Raw genomic sequence first — 20,430 nt, forward strand, 5'->3', positions numbered from 1 at the left:
AAATCGATATTCATCCCACCAAGTTGGAGGGTACCCAGACGGAATATAATATCCTCCGCCCCGAGGGTGGCCTCATCTTAGCAAAAAAAAATCAGTAATGATAAATCTGATCCTGATCTGTGGAGGGAAATGGACAGTTGCCATTTCTGGGGAGACCCTTCGTCCGACTGGATCCCGCTGTCCCGGTGAAGGTCACAGCCCTGAACGTCGACTGTCCAGTCCCCTGACTGAGTTCCTCCAGCACCTTTGTGTGTGTGTGTGTGTGTGTGTGTGTGTGTGTGTGTGTCTGTGTCTGTGTCTGTGTCTCAACCAGCATTAAATTTCTGCCGTCCTGCACGACTTCCCCCGGCCGTCAATTGATGGTGAACCAAGCAATCTACGGAGGACTGAGAGCGCATGTGTACTTTCGCTTTTCCGCACTTGCCCTTGGCCCGGGCAGGGGAGCGGAGCGGAGCGCTGGCAGGCGGTGACACATTGTTGACGACGCGGCCGCTGCAACAAACCGTGAAATTGACACGTGAAACTGACACATTGTATCCAGCTGCCTTTTGTCCGTGACGCCCACCCGCCTCCACCATGGGTAGTCGCAGCAAGCAAGAAGTTTACCAAAACTTCCTGGAGTTTTACCGAGAAGCTCTCGCTGCGGGCACCGCGTCGCCCTGCACCGGGGAAGAGCAGGTGCGTCTGGGCAGGCATTTCCTCAATTCCGTGCCCAGCTCGGGACACCGATTCCAGTTCCTGGATTTCTACCGGCTCGCCCTCGATTTTTTTGTTGGTACCGGGGGAGGTCAGCATTTGAGACGCGATGGCTTCCGGGGCCTAGGCAAAGCCTTCGAGCTGCTGGAGATGCTCGCCGTCAACCTGTACTTGTGGCCCTGGCGGAAGGAGATCAAGTCGATCAAGGTTGGTGCGCTCAGGGTTTAAAGGATGGTATGCCAAATGGACTTTTCCAGTTGCTTAAACCCCATCAGTCAGCAATGGGTTAATCTTGGGGCTGGTGTTATTTTCCGGTTTTGAGCTGTCCCCAGGGTCTGAGTGGTAGAGGTCTGTAATCTGGAGTTTGGGGATCTGAACGCTGAGTGTGGTCAAGGTGCAGAAAGATATATGGAACATCATAGCAAATACAGGCCCTTCGGCCCACTATGCTGTGTCGTCCTTATAGCCTAATCCTAGGATCAATCTAACCCTGCCTTCCCTCATAGCCCACCATCTGTCTTTCATCCACGTGTCTATCTAAGAGTTTCTTAAATGCCTTTAATATATTTGCCTCTACCACCACTCTTGGCAGGGCGTTCCACACACCCACGACTCTCTCGATATATCTCAAAAACGAACTATATAACCATATAACAATTACAGCACGGAAACAGGCCATCTGGGCCCTTCTAGTCCGTGCCGAACTCTTACTCTCACCTAGTCCCACCGACCTGCACTCAGCCCATAACCCTCCATTCCTTTCCTATACATATATCTATCCAATTTAACTTTAAATGACATTCCTCCCTATATTTTCCAACAAACGCCTTAGGATTATGCCCCCTGGTATTATCGATTTCCACCCTGAGAAAAAATCTCTGGCTGTCCACTCGATCTCTGCCTCTTATCATTTTATACAGCTCTATCAGCCTTTGTGTGCAGCTTTTCATTGATTCTTTTGTATTTCCTTGTTCTATTATGAATGCCTACAAGAAAATGAATCTCAGGGTAGTAAAGAGTGAGATACACTCAGGAATGGAACCTGGTCTTCTGCTGCAGCCAACCCACTTCAAGATTCGACATGTTGTGCATTCAGAAATGCCTTGTGCACTCTACTGTTGTAACACATGGTTATTTGAGTTACTGTCGCTTTCCTGTCAGCTTGAACCAGTCTGGCCATTCTCCTCCGACCTCTCTCATTAACAAGGCGTTTTCACCCACAGAACTGCCTCTCATTGGATGTTGTTTGTTCTTCACACCATTCTCTGTAAACTCTAGAGACTGTTGTGCATGAGAATCCCAGGAGATCAGCAGTTTCTGAGATACTCAAACCACCCCACCTGGCACCAACAATCGTTCCATGGTCAAAGTCAATCAGTCATATTTCTTCCCAATTCTGAAGTTTGGTCTGAACAACAATTGAACTTCTTAACCATGTCTGCATGCTTTAATGCATTGAGATGCTGCCACATGATTGGTTGATTAGATATTTGTATTATTGGGGTGTACAGGTGTAACTAATAAAGTGGACACAGATTGTATACAATACTTTCATAATTTACTTTGAATGTTCAAATCACCTGGCATCCTCCTTCACTCCAAAGAGAAAAGCACCAGCTTGCTCAGCCTGATATGCTGTATGGACCAGGCAGCATCCTGGTGTTGCTCTTACATGGGGTCAGAACCAGAAAGGGGTCAGACCCTTGGAGCTGAGGTGGTGTAGGGTATTGCTATTAGTACTTGAATCAGAATCAAGCTTAGTATAAGACATAAGAGCAGAATTAGGCCATTCAGCCCGTCAAGTCTTCTCCGCCATTCCAACATGGCTGATTTATTAACCCTCTCAACCCCATCCTACTGCCTTCTCCTTGTAACCTTTGATCCCCTGACTAATCATAAACCTGTCAACCTCTGCTTTAAATAATGGCTTGGCCTCTACAGTCGTCTGTCGCAGTGAATTTCACAGATTCACCACCCTCTGGATAAATAAATTCCAATTCATCGCTGTTCTAAAGGGGCAGCCCTCTATTCTGAGGCTGTGCCCGCTGACCCTAGACTCCCCCACGACAGGAAACATCCACTGTTTCCACAGACATATGTCGCATGGTGGTACGAGAGGGTATTGTACTTGGTTTTCTATTTTCCATGCTGAGATACAGTGACTATCTTTTGTTTACTTGCCATCTAGACAAATTAATTCCATGCATACGGTACAGTGCTTTGCAAAAGCCTATGCCACCCGAGGTTTTTTTTACATGGTTTTAGATGGAATGGCCTTCACAGAGCCCTGATCTCAACATCATCGAGACAATCTGGGATTACCTGGAGAGACAGAAGCAAGCGAGACAGCCAAAGTCTGCAGAAGAACTGTGGCAAGTTCTCCAAGGTGCTTGGAACAACCTACCAGCCGATTTTCTTATAAAACTGCATGACAGTGTACTAAGAAAACTAATGCATTTTTAAAGGCAAAGGGTAGTCACACCAACTATTGATTTGATACTGAGCGGAAATCCTGCAAAAGGTAGTGGATTCGGCCCAATGCATTATGGGTACAGCCCTCTCAACCATTGAGTACATCTACATGAAACCCTGTTGTAGGAAAGCACCACCCAGGCCAGGCTCTTTTCTCGCTGCTGTCATCAGGTAGAAAGTACAGGAGCCTCAAGACTCACACCACCAGGTTCAAGAATAGTTAATACCCTCCACCATCAGGCTCACTGGGCTAAGGAGGGGAAAAAAGATCAGTCATGATTGAATAGCGGAGCAGACTTGATTGGCCAAATGGGCTAATTCTGCTCCTATATCTAATCACTCATCTATTGAGAAGTTTCCACAACCAATGATTTCACTTTAAGGACTCCTTGTCTTGTTATTTTGTGCTCTGGTTATTTATTGCTATCTATTTATAGTTGCATTTCAACAGATTGATATCTTCTACGCTTTTCCTCTTCCATTTGAACCTGTTTACCGTTACCATTCTATAGATTTGATGAGTGTGCCCGCTGGAAAAAATAATCTCAGGGTTGTATGCGGTGACATATATGTACTCTGATAATAAATTTTATGTTGCACTTTTGAACTTTGATTTGATTTTGTTTTTTGCTGTTCACTGCTCATTATAGTAACTTTTTGATATTTAGAAACTCTTCATTTCATTATTTTTGAAAGCATCTTTGCTTTACAAAATTTTTTTACGTCTGCCCAAGACTTTTGCACAGTACTGTAGATCAAAAGGAAAGCAGATTGTAGAACATAGTGCTACAGTTATGGAGAAAGTGTAGTGCCAATGGACAAGTATATTGCAACGGTCAGGAGGAGGCAGATAAAAGCTTGTGCAAAAAGGTTTGCAAAGGTTATAAAAGGTTTGTGCAAGACTCTGATGACACTGGGGTAGAAGCTGTCCTTGTGCCTGGTGGTACGTGTATCTTCTGCCCATGGGACGGGTGAGAAAACAAGGTTTTTGATTATGCTGACTGCTTTCCCAAGGCAGCCGGAAGTGCAGACGGAGTCCTTAGAGGGGAGGCTGGTTTCCGTGATGTACAGGGCTGTGTCCACAGCTAGTAAAACTAGAAAGTTCTGGAAACAGAAACAAGAGAAAACCTGCAGATGCTGGAAATCTAAGCAACACACACAAAATGCTGGAGGAAGTCAGCAGGCCAGGCAAAAGAGTACAGCCGACATTTTGGGCTGAGACCCTTCATCAGGACTGGAGAAAAAAGATGAGAAGTCAGAGTAAGAAGGTGGGGGGAATCACTCAGCAGATCAGTCAGCATCTGTGGGGAAAGAGAGCCTGTGTTAATGTCTCAGGCCAGGGGAATGATCAGTTGGACACATTAACTCCATTTCTCCACAGATGCTGCCTGACTCATTGAACATTCCATAGTTCAAAGTAACTTTATTATCAAAGTACACATCTGTCACGTGTGTCATGTACCCCGTGACGGGTTAAAGATCCAGCAGAAATGGAGTCCAGTATTGCTATTAACTAATGGTATTTATTAGTAATTACGCAATACAGTAATATAAATGCAGATAAATCAAACAGGTTAGCAATGATTATATGTAAGTAAGTGTGGAAATATATGAAAACCAAGCTTCAAGTCTAGGGGTAAATAGATAGTCTTATGATGATAAGTAAAGTTCAGTTCAGTTCGTGGTATTGAGTTGAGTAGTGATGGAAAGAGAGAGGGAGAGATTTGAGTCTTCAGGTGAGCTGACACCGTTGATCTTCCCGTCGTCCTCCAAAATCCTTTAGAAGTCACCGATTGTGACCACAACAAAGGGGACTGTTCTTCTGTGGTGGAATTATCAACCCAGGCGAGGATTGGACACACAAATAACTCCCCACCAGTCACTCCCTTTTCACACTGTGAGAGCCGCTGATCAATCCTCGTGATTGATCCTCCAAAACCCACTTTTTCTGTGGGCACAACAAAGCTCATTCAGTGTCCAAAACCATGTGTCTCAGGGTCTATCATCTGACCTTCTATTTATCTCACCATGCTGAATACTAGCTGTCAATCAAACAGCTCCTCCCTTCTCTCTCTGTAGGAACTTGGAAATGGCTAGTGTCCTTGTAGAAAGTGTAAACATGAGCAGTCTTCGCCTCTCTCTTTCTTTCTCTCTCTTTTTAACAAGGTATCTGTGTTGGGCATCTCGCTCTCGCTCTCTCCAAAAGTACAGTTCATAGGGGTCATTCAGGACCTCATCACACCAGATACAACCTTACTATTCATTTTTTTGCAGGCATTGAAACAGGGAAACATAGAAAACCTACAGCACAATACAGGCCCTTCGGCCCACAGAGCTGTGCTGAACATGTCTTTACCTTAGAACTACCTAAGCTTACCCATAGCCCTCTATTTTAATTAGCTCCATGAGGCCATCCAGGAGTCTCTTAAAAGACCCTATGGAGTTCAATCTGGATAAATGTGAGGTGCTGCATTTTGGAAGGACAAACCAGAAGGCTGAGTACAGGGTTAATGGTTACTTGAGAGAGTGGATGAACAGAGGGACCTCGGGGTTCAAATCCATACATCCCTCAAGGTCATTGCACAGGTTGCTAGGATAGTTAAGAAGGCCTATGGGATGCTAGGCTTCATTAATAGGGAGATTGAGTTCAAGAGTAGAGAGGTCATGTTGCAACTCGACAAATCTCTGGTGAGACCACACTTAGGGTATTGTGTTCAGTTCTGGTCACCTCATTATAGGAAGGATGTGGAAGCTATGGAGAGGGTGCAGAGGAGATTTACCAGGATGTTGCCTGGATTTGAAAACAAGTCTTATGAGGCAAGGTTAGCAGAGCTGGGACTTTTCTCTTTGGAGCGTAGAAGGATGAGAGGGGACTTGATAGAAGTCTACAAGATTATGAGAGGCTTAGATAGAGTGGATAGCCAGTACCTGTTTCCCAGGGCACAAATAGCAAACACCAGAGGGCATATGTACAAATTAAGAGAGGGAAATTTAGGGGAGGCATCGGGGTAAGTTTTTTTACACAGAGGGTTGTGGGTGCCTGGAATGACTTGCCAGAGATGGTGGTGGAGGCTAAAACATTAGGGGTATTTAAGAGCCTCTTGGATGAAAGAAAAATAGAGGGTTACAGGGTAGGGTGGGTTTAGTACTTTTTTTTAAGGAATATATGGTTTGGCACAACATCGAGAGCCGAAGGGCCTGTACTGTGCTGTAGTATTCTAGTGTCTAGTTTCCACCTCCACTGCCGCCACCGGCAGCCCATTCCACGCACTCACCACTCTCTGCGTAAAAAAACCTACCCGACATCTCCTCTGTATCTACTTCCAACCACCTTAAAACTATGCCCTCTCATGCTAGCCATTTTAGCCCTGGGAAAAAGCCTCTGACTATCCACACGATCAATGCCTCTCATTATTTTGTATATCTCTATCAGGTCACCTCTCATCCTCCGTCGCTCCAAGGAGAAAAGGCCGAGTTCACTCAACCTATTCTCATAAGGCATACTCCCCAATCCAGGAAACCTTGTAAATCTCCTCTTCACCCTTTCTATGGTTTCCACGTCCTTCCTGTAGTGAGTCTACCAGAACTGAGCACAGTACTCCAAGTGCGGTCTGACCAGGGTCCTATAGAGCTGAAACATTACCTCTCAGCTCTTAAACTCAATCCCACGATTGATGAAGGCCAATGCACCATACGCCTTCTTAACCACAGAGTCAACTTGCATAGCAGCTTTGAGTGTCCAATGGACTCGGACCCCAAGATCCCTCTGATCCTCCACATTGCCAAGAGTCTTGCCATTAATGCTACATTCTGCCGTCATATTTGACCTACGAAAATGAACCACCTCACACTCATCTGGTTTGAACTCCATCTGCCACTTCTCAGCCCAGTTTTGCATCCTATCAATGTCCCGCTGTAACCTCTGACAGCCCTCCACACCATCCACACTACCTACAACACCCCCAACCTTTGCATCATCAACAAATTTACGAACCCATCCCTCCACTTCCTCACCCAGGTCATTTATAAAAATCATGAAGAGTAGGGGTCCCAGAACAGATCCCTGAGGCACACCACTGGTCACCGACCTCCATGCAGAATATGACCTGTCTACAACCATTCTTTGCCTTCTGTGGGCAAGCCAGTTCTGGATCCACAAAGCAATGTCCCCTTGGATCCTATGCCTCCTTACTTTCTCAATAAGCCTTGCATGGGGTACCTTATCAAATGCTTACTGAAATCCATATACACTACATCTACAGCTCTTCCTTCATCAATGTGCTTAGTCACATCCTCAAAAAATTCAATCAGGCTCGTAAGGCACGACCTGCCCTTGACAAAGCCATGCTGACTATTCCTAATCATATTATACTTATAACCATATAACAATTACAGCACGGAAACAGGCCATCTCGGCCCTTCTAGTCCGTGCCGAACTCTTACTCTCACCTAGTCCCACCGACCTCACTCAGCCCATAACCCTCCATTCCTTTCCTGTCCATATATCTATCCAATGACAACATCAAAGCTGCCTCAACCACTTCTGCTGGAAGCTCGTTCCACGCAGCTACCACTCTCTGAGTAAAGAAGTTCCCCCTCATGTTACCCCTAAACTTTTTCCCTTTAACTCTCAACTCATGTCCTCTTGTTTGAATCTCCCCCACTCTCAATGGAAAAAGCCTATCCATATCAACTCTATCTATCCCCCTCATAATTTTAAATACCTCTATCAAGTCCCCCCTCAACCTTCTATGCTCCAAAGAATGAAGACCTAACTTGTTCAACCTTTCTCTGTAACTTAGGAGATGAAACTCAGGCAACATTTTAGTAAATCTCCTCTGTACTCTCTCAATTTTATTGACGTCTTTCCTATGATTCGGTGACCAGAACCATATGCAATACTCCAAATTTGGCCTCATCAATGCCTTATACAATTTCAACATTATATCCCAACTCCTATATCAATGCTCTGATTTATAAAGGCCAGCATACCAAAACCTTTCTTCACCACCCTATCCACATGAGATTCCACCTTCAGGGAACTGTGCACCATTATTCCTAGATCCCTCTGTTCTACTGCATTCTTCAATCCCCTACCATTTACCATGTATGTCCTATTTTAATTACTCCTACCAAAATGTAGCACCTCACATTTATCAGCATTAAACTCCATCTGCCATCTTTCAGCCCACTCTTCTAAGTGGTCTAAATCTCTCTGCAAGCTTTGAAAACCTACTTCATTATCCACAACTCCACCTATTTTAGTATCATCTGCATACTTACTAATCCAATTTACCACCCCATCATCCAGATCATTAATATATATGACAAACAACATTGGACCCAGTACAGATCCCTGAGGCACACCACTAGACACCGTCCTCCAATCTGACACACAGTTATCCACCACTACTCACTGACATCTCCCATCCAGCCACTGCTGAATCCATTTTACTACTTTGATATTAATGCCTAATGATTGAACCTTCCTAACTAACCTTCTGTGTAGAACCTTGTCAAAGGCCTCCTCCAAATGTTCATAAATCCTGCCTCTCAGGATCTTCTCCATCAACTTACCAACCACTGAAGTAAGACTCACTGGCCTATAATTTCCTGGGCTATTCTCTACTCCCTTTCTTGAATGAGGGAACAACATCTGCAACCCTCCAATCCTCCGGAACCTCTCCCATCCTCTAGCGATGATCTTTGCATCATCAATGAGGCTCAGCAATCTCCTCCCTCGCTTCCCACAGTAGCCTGGGGTACATCCCGTCCGGACCCAGTGACTTATCCAACCTGATGCTTTCCAAAAACTCCAGCACATCCTCTTTCTTAATATCTACATGCTCAAGCTTTTAAATCTGCTGCAAGTCATCTCTACAATCGCCAAGATCCTTTTCCGTAGTGGATACTGAAGCAAAGTATTCATTAAGTACCTCTGCTATCTCCTCTGGTTCCAAACACACTTTTCCACTGTCACGCTTGACTGGTCCTATTCTCTCACATCTTATCCTCTTGCTCTTCACATACTTGTAGAATGCCTTGGGGTTTTCCTTAATACTGCCCGCCAAGGCCTTCTCATGGCCCCATCTGGCTCTCCTAATTTCATTCTTAAACTCTTCCCTGCTAACTGTATAATCTTCTAGACCTCTATCATTTCCTAGTTTTTTTGAGCCTTTCATAAGCTCTTCTTTTCTTCTTGACTAGATTTACAACGACCTTTGTACACCACGGTTCCTGTACCCTACCATCCTTGCTCTGTCTCACTGGACCATATCTACGCAGAACCCCACAAATATCCCCTGAACATTTGCCACATTTCTTCCATACGTTTCCCTAAGAACATCTGTTTCCAGCTTATGCTTCCAAGTTCCTGCCTTTTAGCCTCATATTTGCCCTTACTCCAATTAAAGGTTTCCCTAACTTGTCTGTTCCTATCCCTCTCCGATGCTATGGTAAAGGAGACAGAGTTGTGATCACTATCTCCAAAATGCTCTCCCACTGAGAGACCTGACACCTGACCAGGTTCATTTCCCAATACCAGATCAAGTACAGCCTCTCCTCTTGTAGGCTTATCTACATATTCCTGAACACACTTAACAAACTCCACCCCATCTAAACCCCTCACTCTAGGGAGATGCCAATCAATTTTTAGGAAATTAAGATCTCCCACCCCAACAACCCTGTTATCATTACTCCTTTCCAGAATCTGTCTCTCTATCTGCTCCTCAATGTCCCTGTTACTATTGGGTGGTCTATAAGAAACACCCAGTAGAGTTATTGACCCCTTCTTATTCCTAACTTCCAACCACAGAGATGCCATAGACAACCCCTTCATGAGTTCCCCTTTTCTGCAGCCATGACACTATCTCTGATCAACAGTGCCATTCCCCCACCTCTTTTGCCTCCTTCCCTGTCCTTTCTGAAACATCTGTAGCCTGGCACCTGAAGTAACCATTCCTGCCCCTGCACCATCCAAGTCTCTGTAATGGCCACAACATCATAGCTCCAAGTGCTGATCCACACTGTAAGCTCATCCGTTTTATTCATGATACTCCTTGCATTAAAATAGACACATCTCAAACCATCGGTCTGAGTGCGTCCCTTCTCTATCACCTGCCTGTCCTCCCTTTCTCACTGTCTCCAAGCTTTCTCTGTTTCTGAGCCAACTGCCTCTTCCTCTGTCTCTTCAGTTCGGTTCCCACCCCCAGCAATTCTGGTTTAAACTCTCCCCAATAACCTTTGCAAACTTCCCCGCCAGGATATTGGTTGCCCTCAGATTCAAGTGCAACCTGTCCTTTTTGTACAGGTCACACCTGCCCCAAAAGAGGTCCCAATGATCCAGAAATCTGAATCCCTGCCCCTTGCTCCAATCCCTCAGCCACGCATTCATCCTCCATCTCATTCTATTCCTATACTCACTGTCACGTGGCACAGGCAGTAATCCTGAGATTACTACCTTTGAGGGCCTGCATTCACAGTGAATACAAAGATACACAATGGAATCAATGAGAAGACTTTACTGAGCAAGGTGAACAAACTTTTCAAATACAAATAAAAACAAAAGAATAATAAATATCGAGAATATGAGGCGAAGAATCATTGAAAGTGAGTTCATGGGTTGTGGGCAACCCATACGTGAGCTCAGTGATGGGGCAAGTGAAGTTATCACCTCTAGTCCAAGATCCTGATGATTGAGGGGTAATAACTATTCCCAAACCTGGTGGTGGTATTCCTGAGGCTCCTGTACCCTCTCCTCTCTGGTTCAAGATTCTGATGGTTGAGGGGCGATGACGGTTCCTGAACCTGGTGGTGTGGGACCTGAGGCTCCTGTACCTCCTTTTTGATGGCAGCAGTGAGAAGAGAGCATGACCTGGGTGGTAGGGGCCCCCGATGCTGTTTTCCTGCGACAGCGCTCTGTGTCGATGTGCTCTGCCCTTATTTTAGATTTTCAGTATCTGCCTTTTTTCTTACTTTGAAAGGAGGTTTTCTTTGAAATTTCTGCACCGGGAGCTTGTGGGTTATCAGTCACTGAGTCAACTTGAGATTATTTGTTGAACATTTGAGTTGAAAGGGGGATTGGACAGGAAAAGAGAGTCAGTCGGAGGATCTACCATGGGAGAACATAGAACAATACAGCACAGAAACAGGCCCTTCGGCCCACAATATTGTGCCTAACCAATTAAATTAGTAATCAAATAGCCATCTAAACAAATCTCTTCTGCCTACACAGTGTCCATATCTTTCTATTTTCCTGACATTCACGTGCCCATCTAAACATCTCTCAACGTCTAAAGTATCTGCCTCCTCCAACACCACCAGGCAGCACGTTCAAAATCAGAATCGAGTTGAATGTCACTGGCATATGTGGTGAAATGTGTCATTTTGTGGCAGCAGCACAGTGCAATACATAGGAATGAAAATACATAATTAAAAACTAAATTGCAATAAAAAGTACATATATAATTAAATAAGTGAGCAAAAAGGTAAGAAAAATGGTGAGGTAGTGCTGATGTCCATTCAGAAATCTGATGGTGGAGGGGAGTGTGTGTCTATCCAGCTCCTGTACCTCATCCCTGACGGTAGCAATTCCAGGCACCCACCACTCTCTGTGTATTTAAAAAAGAATGCCCCTCCCATCTCCTTTGAAATTACTCGCTCTCACCTTAAATATATGTCTTCTGGTATTAGACATTTCAACTTTAGGGAAAAAGGTACTGTGTGTCCACTCTATCTGTGCCTCTCATAATCTTATAAATCTCTATCAGATCTCCTCTCGGCCTCCGGCGCTCCAGAGAAAACATCCCAAGTTTTTCTAGCCTCCTTGATAACACATGCCCTCTAAACCAGGCAGCATCCTGGTAAACCCCTTCTGCACCCTCTCCAAAGCCACAAATTCCTTCCTCAAGTGGGGTGACCAGAACTGTATGCAGTACTCCAGATGTGGCCTAACTCGAGTTTCATAAAGCTGCAACACAACTTCCTGACTTTTGAATTCAATGCTTCAACTAATAAAGACAAGCACGGCATATATCTTCTTGACCTCCCTATCAAACTGTGTAGCTACATTCAAGAAGTAAAGAATAGCTTAATTCTGAATCTGTGTTTATGGGTGGGATCTTTGATATTGTTGGGAGCTTTACTGATGCAGAGGGGAGTGTAGACTGAGTCGATGGACGGGAGGCTAGTTTCCGTGATGTGCTGACTGTGTCCACAGTTTACTGCAGTATCCTGCCGAGCAGTTGCTACAACAAGCTGTTTTACATCTGTGTAATTAAAAAATGGTGAGAGTCGACAGGCATGACAAATAAAATTACAAAGAGAAGATCTAGTTCCTTCGGGATGCAACCCTGAGGACACCTCAACCCCTCACCGGTGTCACCAACTGAAGAGTTGCAGGATGTCATAACATCGAGATAGAGGGTGCGGCACTCAGAGGCTTCTGTAGTCAAGCGTCGATGTCGACCTGCTCCCCCTCCTCCCTCCCCATCCCCCCTCCCCATCCCCCCTCACATCCCCTCACTTTCCTCCATACCCATCACCCACCATCTCCCACCTAACCCCCACCCCTACACCACCCCATTCTTCTGCCAGCACCCCGCTCTTCTGCAAACCACTCCTGCCCCCCCAGTCTTTGCGCAGCACGCCCCTCCCCCTCCCCTCACTTCCTCCCCCTCCCTTCATCACCCCCCTTCATCATCATCCCTCCTCATAAGAAAAGAACAAAAGATATTCGGCCCATTGAATCTGCTCCACCATTCACTCATAGGCTGATCCAATTCTTCCAGTCATCCCCACTCCCCTGCCTTCACCCCATACCCTTTGATGCCTGGCTAAACAAAAACCTATCTATCTCTGCCTTAAATACATCCAATGACTTGGCCTCCACAGCCACTTGTGGCAACAAATTCCACAAATTTACCACCCTCTGACTAAAGTAATTTCTCTGCATCTCTGTTCTAAAATGACGTCTTTCAAACCTGAGGTCGTGCCTCCTTGTCCTAGAATCGCCTACCATGGGAAATAACTTTGCCATATCTAATCTGTTCAGGCCTTTTAACATTCAGAATGTTTCTATGAGATCCGCCCCCACTCATTCTCCTGAACTCCAGGGAATACAGCCCAAGAGCTGCCAGACATCCCTCATATGATAACCCTTTCATTCCTGGAATCATTCTCGTGAATCTTCTCTGAGCCCTCTCCAGTGTCAGAATATCCTTTCTAAAATAAGGAGCCCAAAACTGCACACAATACTCCAAGTATAGTCTCACGAGTGCCTTATAGAGCCTCAACATCATATCCCTGCTCTTCTATTCTATACCTCTAGAAATGAATGCCAACTTTGCACTCGCCTTCTTCACAACCAACTCAACCTGGAGGTTAACCTTTAGGGTATCTTGCACAAGGACTCCCGAGTCCCTTTGCATCTCTACATTTTGAATTCTCTCTGCATCTAAATAATAGTCTGCCTGTTTATTTCTTCCACCAAAGTGCATGACTATACACTTTGCAACATTGTATTTCATTTGCCAATTCTTTGTCCATTCCCCTAAACTATCTAAGTCTCTCTGCAGGTTCTCTGTTTCCTCAACACTACCCGCTCCTCCACTTATCTTTGTATCATCAGCAAATTTAGCCACAAATCCATTAATCACATAGTCCAAATCATTGACATACATTGTAAAAAGCAGCGGTCCCAGCACCAACCCCTGTGGAACTCCACTGGTAACTGGCAGCCAGCCAGATTAGAATCTTTTTGTTCCCACTCTCGGCCAATGCTCCACCCACACTGGTAACTTCCCTATAATTCCATAAGACCATAAGACAAAGGAGCAGAAGTAGGCCATTTCGGCCCATCGAGTCTGCTCCGCCATTTTATCATGAGCTGATCCCTTTTATCCTATTTAGTCCCACTGCCCCGCCTTCTCTCCATAACCTTTGATGCCCTGGCTACTCAGATACCTATCAATCTCTGCCTTAAATACACCCAATGACTTGGCCTCCACTGCTGCCCGTGGCAACAAATTCCATAGATTCACCACCCTCTGACTAAAAAAATTTTTTCGCATTTCTGTTCTGAAAGGGTGCCCTTCAATCCTGAAGTCATGCCCTCTCGTACTAGACTCCCCCATCATGGGAAACAACTTTGCCACATCCACTCTGTCCATGCCTTTTAACATTCGAAATGTTTCTATGAGGTCTCCCCTCATTCTTCTAAACTCCAAATTCCATGGACCCTTACCTTGCTAAGCAGCCTCATGTGTGGCACCTTGTCAGAGGCCTTCTGAAAATCAAAGTACACCACGTCTACTGCATCTCCTTTGTCCACCCTGTTTGTAATTTCCTCAAAGAATTGCAGTAGGTTAGTCAGGCAGGATTTTCCTTTCAGGAAACCATGCTGGCTTTGGCCTATCTTGTCATGTGCCTCCAGGCACTCCATAATCTCATCCCTAACAATCAATTGCAACAACTTCCCAACCACTGATGTCAGGCTAACAGGTCTATAGTTTCCTTTCTGCTGCCTCCCACCCTTCTTAAATAGCGGATTAACATTTGCAATTTTCAAATCATCCGGTACAATGCCAGGATCTATCGATTCTTGAAAGATGATCGTTAATGCCTCCGCAATCTCTCCAGTTACTTCCTTCAGAACCCCAGGATGCATTCCATCAGGTCCAGGAGATTTATCCACCCTCAGACCATTAAGTTTCCTGAGCACCTTCTCAGTCGAAATTTTCACCGCACAAACTTCACTTCCCTGACACTCTTGAATGTCTGGTATACTGCAGACGTCTTCCACTGTGAAGGCTGATGTAAAATACTCATTCAGTTCCTCTGCCAACTCTGCATCTCTCATTACAATATCTCCAGCGTCATTTTGTATTGGTCCTATATCTACCCTCAACTCTACCCTCCTTTATATACTTAAAAATGCTTTTATTATCTTCTTTGATATTAGTTGCCAGCTTCCTCTCATAATTTATCTTTTCCTTCCAAATGACCTTCTTAGTTTCCTTCTGCAAGTTTTTAAAAGCTCCCCAATCCTCTATCTTCCCACTAGCTTTGGCTTCCTTGTATGCCCTCTCTTTTGCTTTTACTTTGGCTCTGACTTCACTTGTCAGCCACGGTGATGTCCTTCTTCCCTTTGAAAATTTCTTCTTATTTGGAATATATCTGTCTTGCACTTCCCTCATTTTTCGCAGAAACTCCAGCCATTGCTGCTCTGCTGTCCTTCCTGCAAATGTCCCTTTCCAGTCACTGGGCCAGTTGCCTTCTCACGCCATTGTAATTTCCTTTATCCCACTGAAATATCAACACACTGGATTTTATTATTTCCCTCTCAAACTTCAATGTGAACTCAATCATCTTCCCACCCCCTCGTCAACCCCCCTTCCTCCCTCTCACCCACCACTCCACTTCTCTTCCACCTCCCCCCCCCCCACCCTTAATTGAACTGGTAGATGCTGACTTCTCACCATTAAGGATATGCAGAAAGCAGCTGGAAAAGGGCCAGTAATGTCAGAGAGGATCCCACCCACCCTGCTCATGGACTGTTTGTCCCTCTCCCATCAGGGAGGAGGCTACGTAGCATCAGCTCCACCAGACTTAAAAACAGTTACTTTCTCCAAGCAGTAACTCTAATCAACATCTCCACTCACTAGCCTACCCCTCCACACCCCCCAACCACCACTACTTTATAATTTCCTGTCAGTCACTTTATGTGCAGCCTAGTGTCACTTTATGGACACCCAATCAATATATATAAGCTGTCTTATGTATTTATATTTATTGTGTTTTTTTTAATGACTTTATGTTTGTGCTGCACCGCAGCCCAAATAACAATTACTTTGTTCTCCTTACACTTGAATACAAGAAATGACTTTAAACAATCTTGAACCTTGAACCTTGGAAGAACAGGTGAATGTCATTTGGTAAAGTCTCTAACACAGTCTCTTTCATTTCAGACCTTCACTGGAGCCTTTGTGTACTTTATCCAACCTGTCTTTGCGCCCAGTGATCTTCAGGAGATCTTGCAAAAGCTGGGCTATGTTCGGCAAGGAGCCAGCGAATACGTGATATCGGAGCAGGTCAGCGAGGAGGACATTGGCCAGCTGGGATTTGAGTTCTTCTTGGCCCGGGCGGAATGCGAGCTAATGCAGGAGATGCTGAACGAAGCTACGCATTGCAGGTGTGAGGATATTGTCCAGCTGAGGCACATTCCCCCTCCGAGGGAAGCTGACTGCATGAATCCCCAGAACGCTGGCTCAAGGTTGGGTGAAGGGGCTGTTGTGGGAAACAACTGGAGCCCCAGGTCAGATCTGCCCTCCAGCAAAGACCCTGCCCAGTCTGAATTCTCCGACGCCCCCTTGCCCCTGACAGAGAACAACACTGGTGGAATCTTCGGAGGAGCATCTGAGGCCTCAAAAGATCCCCTGGGGTCCTCGAGGCCTCCCATTCCCGATAATATTGACCTTTATAATGACTGCAATGATGAGGATGTGAGAGACAATAGCCACTTCTTGCCCATGCAGACGGAGCAGTGCAATTCTCTGCTGGTTTTGGACCAGTCACTGTTGAAAAACGCCGGCATCACATCAGTTGGAAATCTGTCCCCCGGGCAGACAGGGCCCCTCTCCATGAACCTTTACTCCAGCTCAATTCTGATGGACCAGCAGCTCGATGGCAAACCCCCAAGCAACCAGGGGGGTGATGCCCTGGGCCAGAGAGCCCCACCAAAATCAGAGGCAGCCAAAGAGGAGAGTGCCGAGGTCCGGAGGCCCAGCCGAAGCACTCAGAGTAAGTCCCCCCAGTATGACAGGTTGGTGGACAATTGTAAAAAGAATCACGTCACGACGGTGGAGATAGAGCTGAAGAACCTGAACTCTGATAAGCTTCCCTACTCCACAGTGGAGACTGCAAAGGGTGCCTTGTTCCACCAGGGGGGCCACTTTGGTGTGTCTGAGTCACAGGAGCCACTGGGGTTCAGAGGGCAGTGCCGGACTCAACTGCCGCCAGCGTGTCACATGTCGAGGACCTCTGAGTGTTGCCTGTGTTCACCAGCGGCGTTCCCCGCCGGGCAGCATCCGCTGGATGCCCACGAGTTCCGAGACAGCCCAGCCCAGGGGGTCAGCGTGGTCCGCGAGCCGCCCCAGTCCCACTACATCCCACCCAGCAGCCCCGGGGACCGGCCCCTCCCCACTGCCAGCACATGCCGGGTCTGCTGCACCGCCCTCACCCCTGCCCAACCAACGCGCGAGGAGTGTCTCCAGTTGCAGGAGGTGGCAGTGGGCGGTGACCCGGACTCCTACATCTTCGTCAGCCGGGTGGCGTGCGGGCGGTCCGACATGTGCTGCCAATGCCAGAAAGGCAACAGCCACTAGAGACCCAGCTCCCTCCGACGTTGACTTGGAGAGCCTCCAGGCGGGTCAAATCCACTGGCCATTCCTGACTCGTTTACAGCTTTGCCGCACCGGTCTCAGAAGAGTGAATTGACCACCGGTTGCTCCCTGCCAGACTCAACGCTGTTTCGAAAAAGTGCTTGCACGCGAAGATAGGTCTTCTGCTGACTGGTTTTGCCCAGGGAGAATGGCCACTGAGTCTGAAAAGAACCGAAGAAGAGCTTTATTTGTCACACGTACATTGAAACATACATTGAAATGCATCGCTTTGCATTGACGCCAACACTGTCCCAGGATATACGGGGGGGGGGGGGTAGTGAGTGCCTGTAAGTGTCACCATGCTTCTGACACCGAACACAGGACATTGGGACTAGGGTGGACTGGTTGAGCCAAAGGACCTGTATCTATGCTGTATTGTCTTTGACTACGTTGTTTCCAGAATGTTCCACCACTGAGGTTTCTATTCAGTCTGCAGTTGCTGTGTTTATCTCTACAGCTTTTTCTGAATGAGGGTGGAACAGTAAAGATGATTAGTTTTATTTGTCACGTGGACGTCAAAATAGAGCGTAAGGCATCACTTGCGTCAACGACCAACACGGTCCAAAAACGTGCTAGGGGGCAGCCTGCAAGTGTCACCGTGCTTCGGGCACCGACGTAGCGTGCTCACAACTTACTCACTCTAAACCGTATGTCTTTGGAATGCGAGAGGAAACGCCTGAGAGACGGTGGCAGGAATTGAAGCTGGTTCACTGGCGACGTAGTGATACACTAACTGCTACGCCTGCAGCTTCCCTGCACTGAGTGTTAGACCAGTGGTCTGGCCAGGGCTTTCGTTTCTGCTGCCTGGTTTTGCATGGGGTAAGCAATCACTCGGTCTGGACCAAGGACGTGAATCTTCAACACCAACAGCCGACGACAGTGTGAAACCACTGACTACCAATTAGTGAGTGGACATCCAGCACTTTGGCCGGGGGCTTTTTGGTCCACCTCGCCTTTTCTCTGAATGAAAGCAGCACCCTCGTTGGGGAAACAGTGAGCCGTGAAGGAAAAGGCAAACCCAGAATCACCATCAGATTAAATGTACAGATTATAATACAAAATTAAAATAATAGTGCAAAAAGAGAGCAAACAAAAAGAAACATCTGAATTAGTGTACATGGGTTCGTTGTCCATTGAGAAATTGATGGTGGCGGGGGGAAAGCTGTTCCTAAAACTGTGTGACTCCTGTCCCTCCTCCTTGATGGTAGCAATGAGAAGAGGGCATGTCCTGAGTAATGGGGGGTCCTCAATGACGGATGCTGCCTTTTTTGAAGCATCATCTTTTGAAGATGTCCTCAGTGCTGGGGAGGACATCTGCATGGGTTGTGGGAGTCAATGGCAAGTCTGGTGTTCGTTGGCCATCCCTCACAGGTCTGCTGCTGAAGTGCCTTCTCTGTCAGTTGACCATATAGAATTGTACGGCACAGGCCCTTTGATCCACTGTGTCCTGATACCAATCTAAACTAATCCCATCTGCCTGCACATGATCTGTATCCCTCCATTGCCTTAAGTTCACGTGTCTGTCTGTCTTAAACACGTCTATTGTACCTCTTTCCACCACCTCCCCTGGCAGACTGCTACAGGCACCCACCATCTCTGTAAATAAATACTGACCCTGCATGTCTCCTTTAAATTTCCTTCTCTCACCTGACACCTATGACCTCCGGTACCTGATGCTTGCACCCTGAGAATAGACAGTCAGTGTCTTTTCCCATCTGTGCCTCTATCAGGTCTCCCCCCCAACCTCCAGTGCTCTAGAGCACGGGTTCCCAGCATGCACTCCACAGACCCCTTGCGTACTGGTATTGGTCCACGGCATAAAAGAAAATTGGAAACGCCTGCTCTCGAGAAAGCAACCAAATTTGTCCAGCCTCTGCTTGTAGCTGGTAAATTCCAGTGCAGGTTGACATCCTGACGAAGCTCCTCTGCACACCGTTCTGCAGACAAAGTTTTACACAGTTCTTACCGACTCCATGTCTTGTATAGACAATGGCCTGACCAATGAAGACAGGCAAGCCATACAAGTCCACATTTATTGTCGTCAGATTGTACATATATACAACCAAATGAAACATATAGCACAGCATATAAAACAAAATATTACCATAAATTCATAAGATATAATTCAAAATGCATGCAGTTGTGCAGTACAGGTAAACAGCTGGCTGTCCCGGTGCCAGGATCGCGGTGGTGGCAGAGTATTTATTAGTCTCACAGCCTGAGGCCTTCTTTACAACCTTCTCTACTTATCTTGCTGCTTTCAGAGAGCTATGGACTTGCACCCCTAGATTCCCCTGTACACCATTGCTCCTAAGGGTCTTTCCATTTACTGTGTATTTTTCTCCTGCATTAGACCTTCTCATCCAGATCAAACTCTCTCTCTCTGCCATCAGAGTGTCACATTAACCCAGATCAGCCAATCATTCAAGGAGATGGAAACCTTTGGGTATTAAAATTGAAAGTAAATTTATTATCAAAGTGTATTACCATATCTTGCTGCCACTTACAGGAAAATAAAGAAATGCAAAAAAAAACTAAACGTATCCAAAGACTAGCAAACAACCAATGTTCAAAAGAAGACAAACTGTGCAAATAAAAAGTACTGAAACCAGGAGTTGTCGAGTCCTTGAAAGTGAGTGTGTAGGTTGTGGAATCAGTTCAGAGTTGTGCTGAGTGAAGTTATCCACACTGGTTCAGGATCCTGATTGTTACAGGGTAATAACTGTTCCTGAACCTGGTGGTGTGGGACCTAAGACTCCTGTACCACCTCTCTGCTGGTGGTAGTGAGAAGAGAGCATAGCCTGGGTGGTGGTGGGGTGGGGAT

The 20,430-nt window shown here is 46.2% G+C and overlaps 1 protein-coding gene across 1 annotated transcript; it reads left to right on the plus strand.

Annotated features, from left to right (window-relative positions):
• The first annotated feature begins 431 nt into the window (after positions 1-431).
• LOC140210736 (uncharacterized) lies at positions 432-20,217 on the plus strand. The gene is made up of 2 exons (XM_072279969.1): positions 432-903; positions 16,134-20,217. The coding sequence occupies exons 1-2, from the start codon at positions 577-579 to the stop codon at positions 17,547-17,549; spliced, it is 1,743 nt and encodes a 580-aa protein (XP_072136070.1). The 5' UTR covers positions 432-576; the 3' UTR covers positions 17,550-20,217.
• The last annotated feature ends 213 nt before the right edge of the window (positions 20,218-20,430 follow it).

Source organism: Mobula birostris, chromosome 15, assembly GCF_030028105.1.
Source record: "Mobula birostris isolate sMobBir1 chromosome 15, sMobBir1.hap1, whole genome shotgun sequence".
Taxonomy (NCBI): Eukaryota; Metazoa; Chordata; class Chondrichthyes; order Myliobatiformes; family Myliobatidae; genus Mobula; species Mobula birostris.

Excerpts from the sequence above, each read along its gene's own strand:
- LOC140210736 (XM_072279969.1), top strand. The coding sequence starts at position 577 with ATGGGTAGTCGCAGCAAGCAAGAAGTTTACCAAAACTTCCTGGAGTTT. Across the intron at positions 904-16,133 it reads AGGAGATCAAGTCGATCAAG|ACCTTCACTGGAGCCTTTGT; the intron begins GTTGGTGCGCTC and ends CTTTCATTTCAG.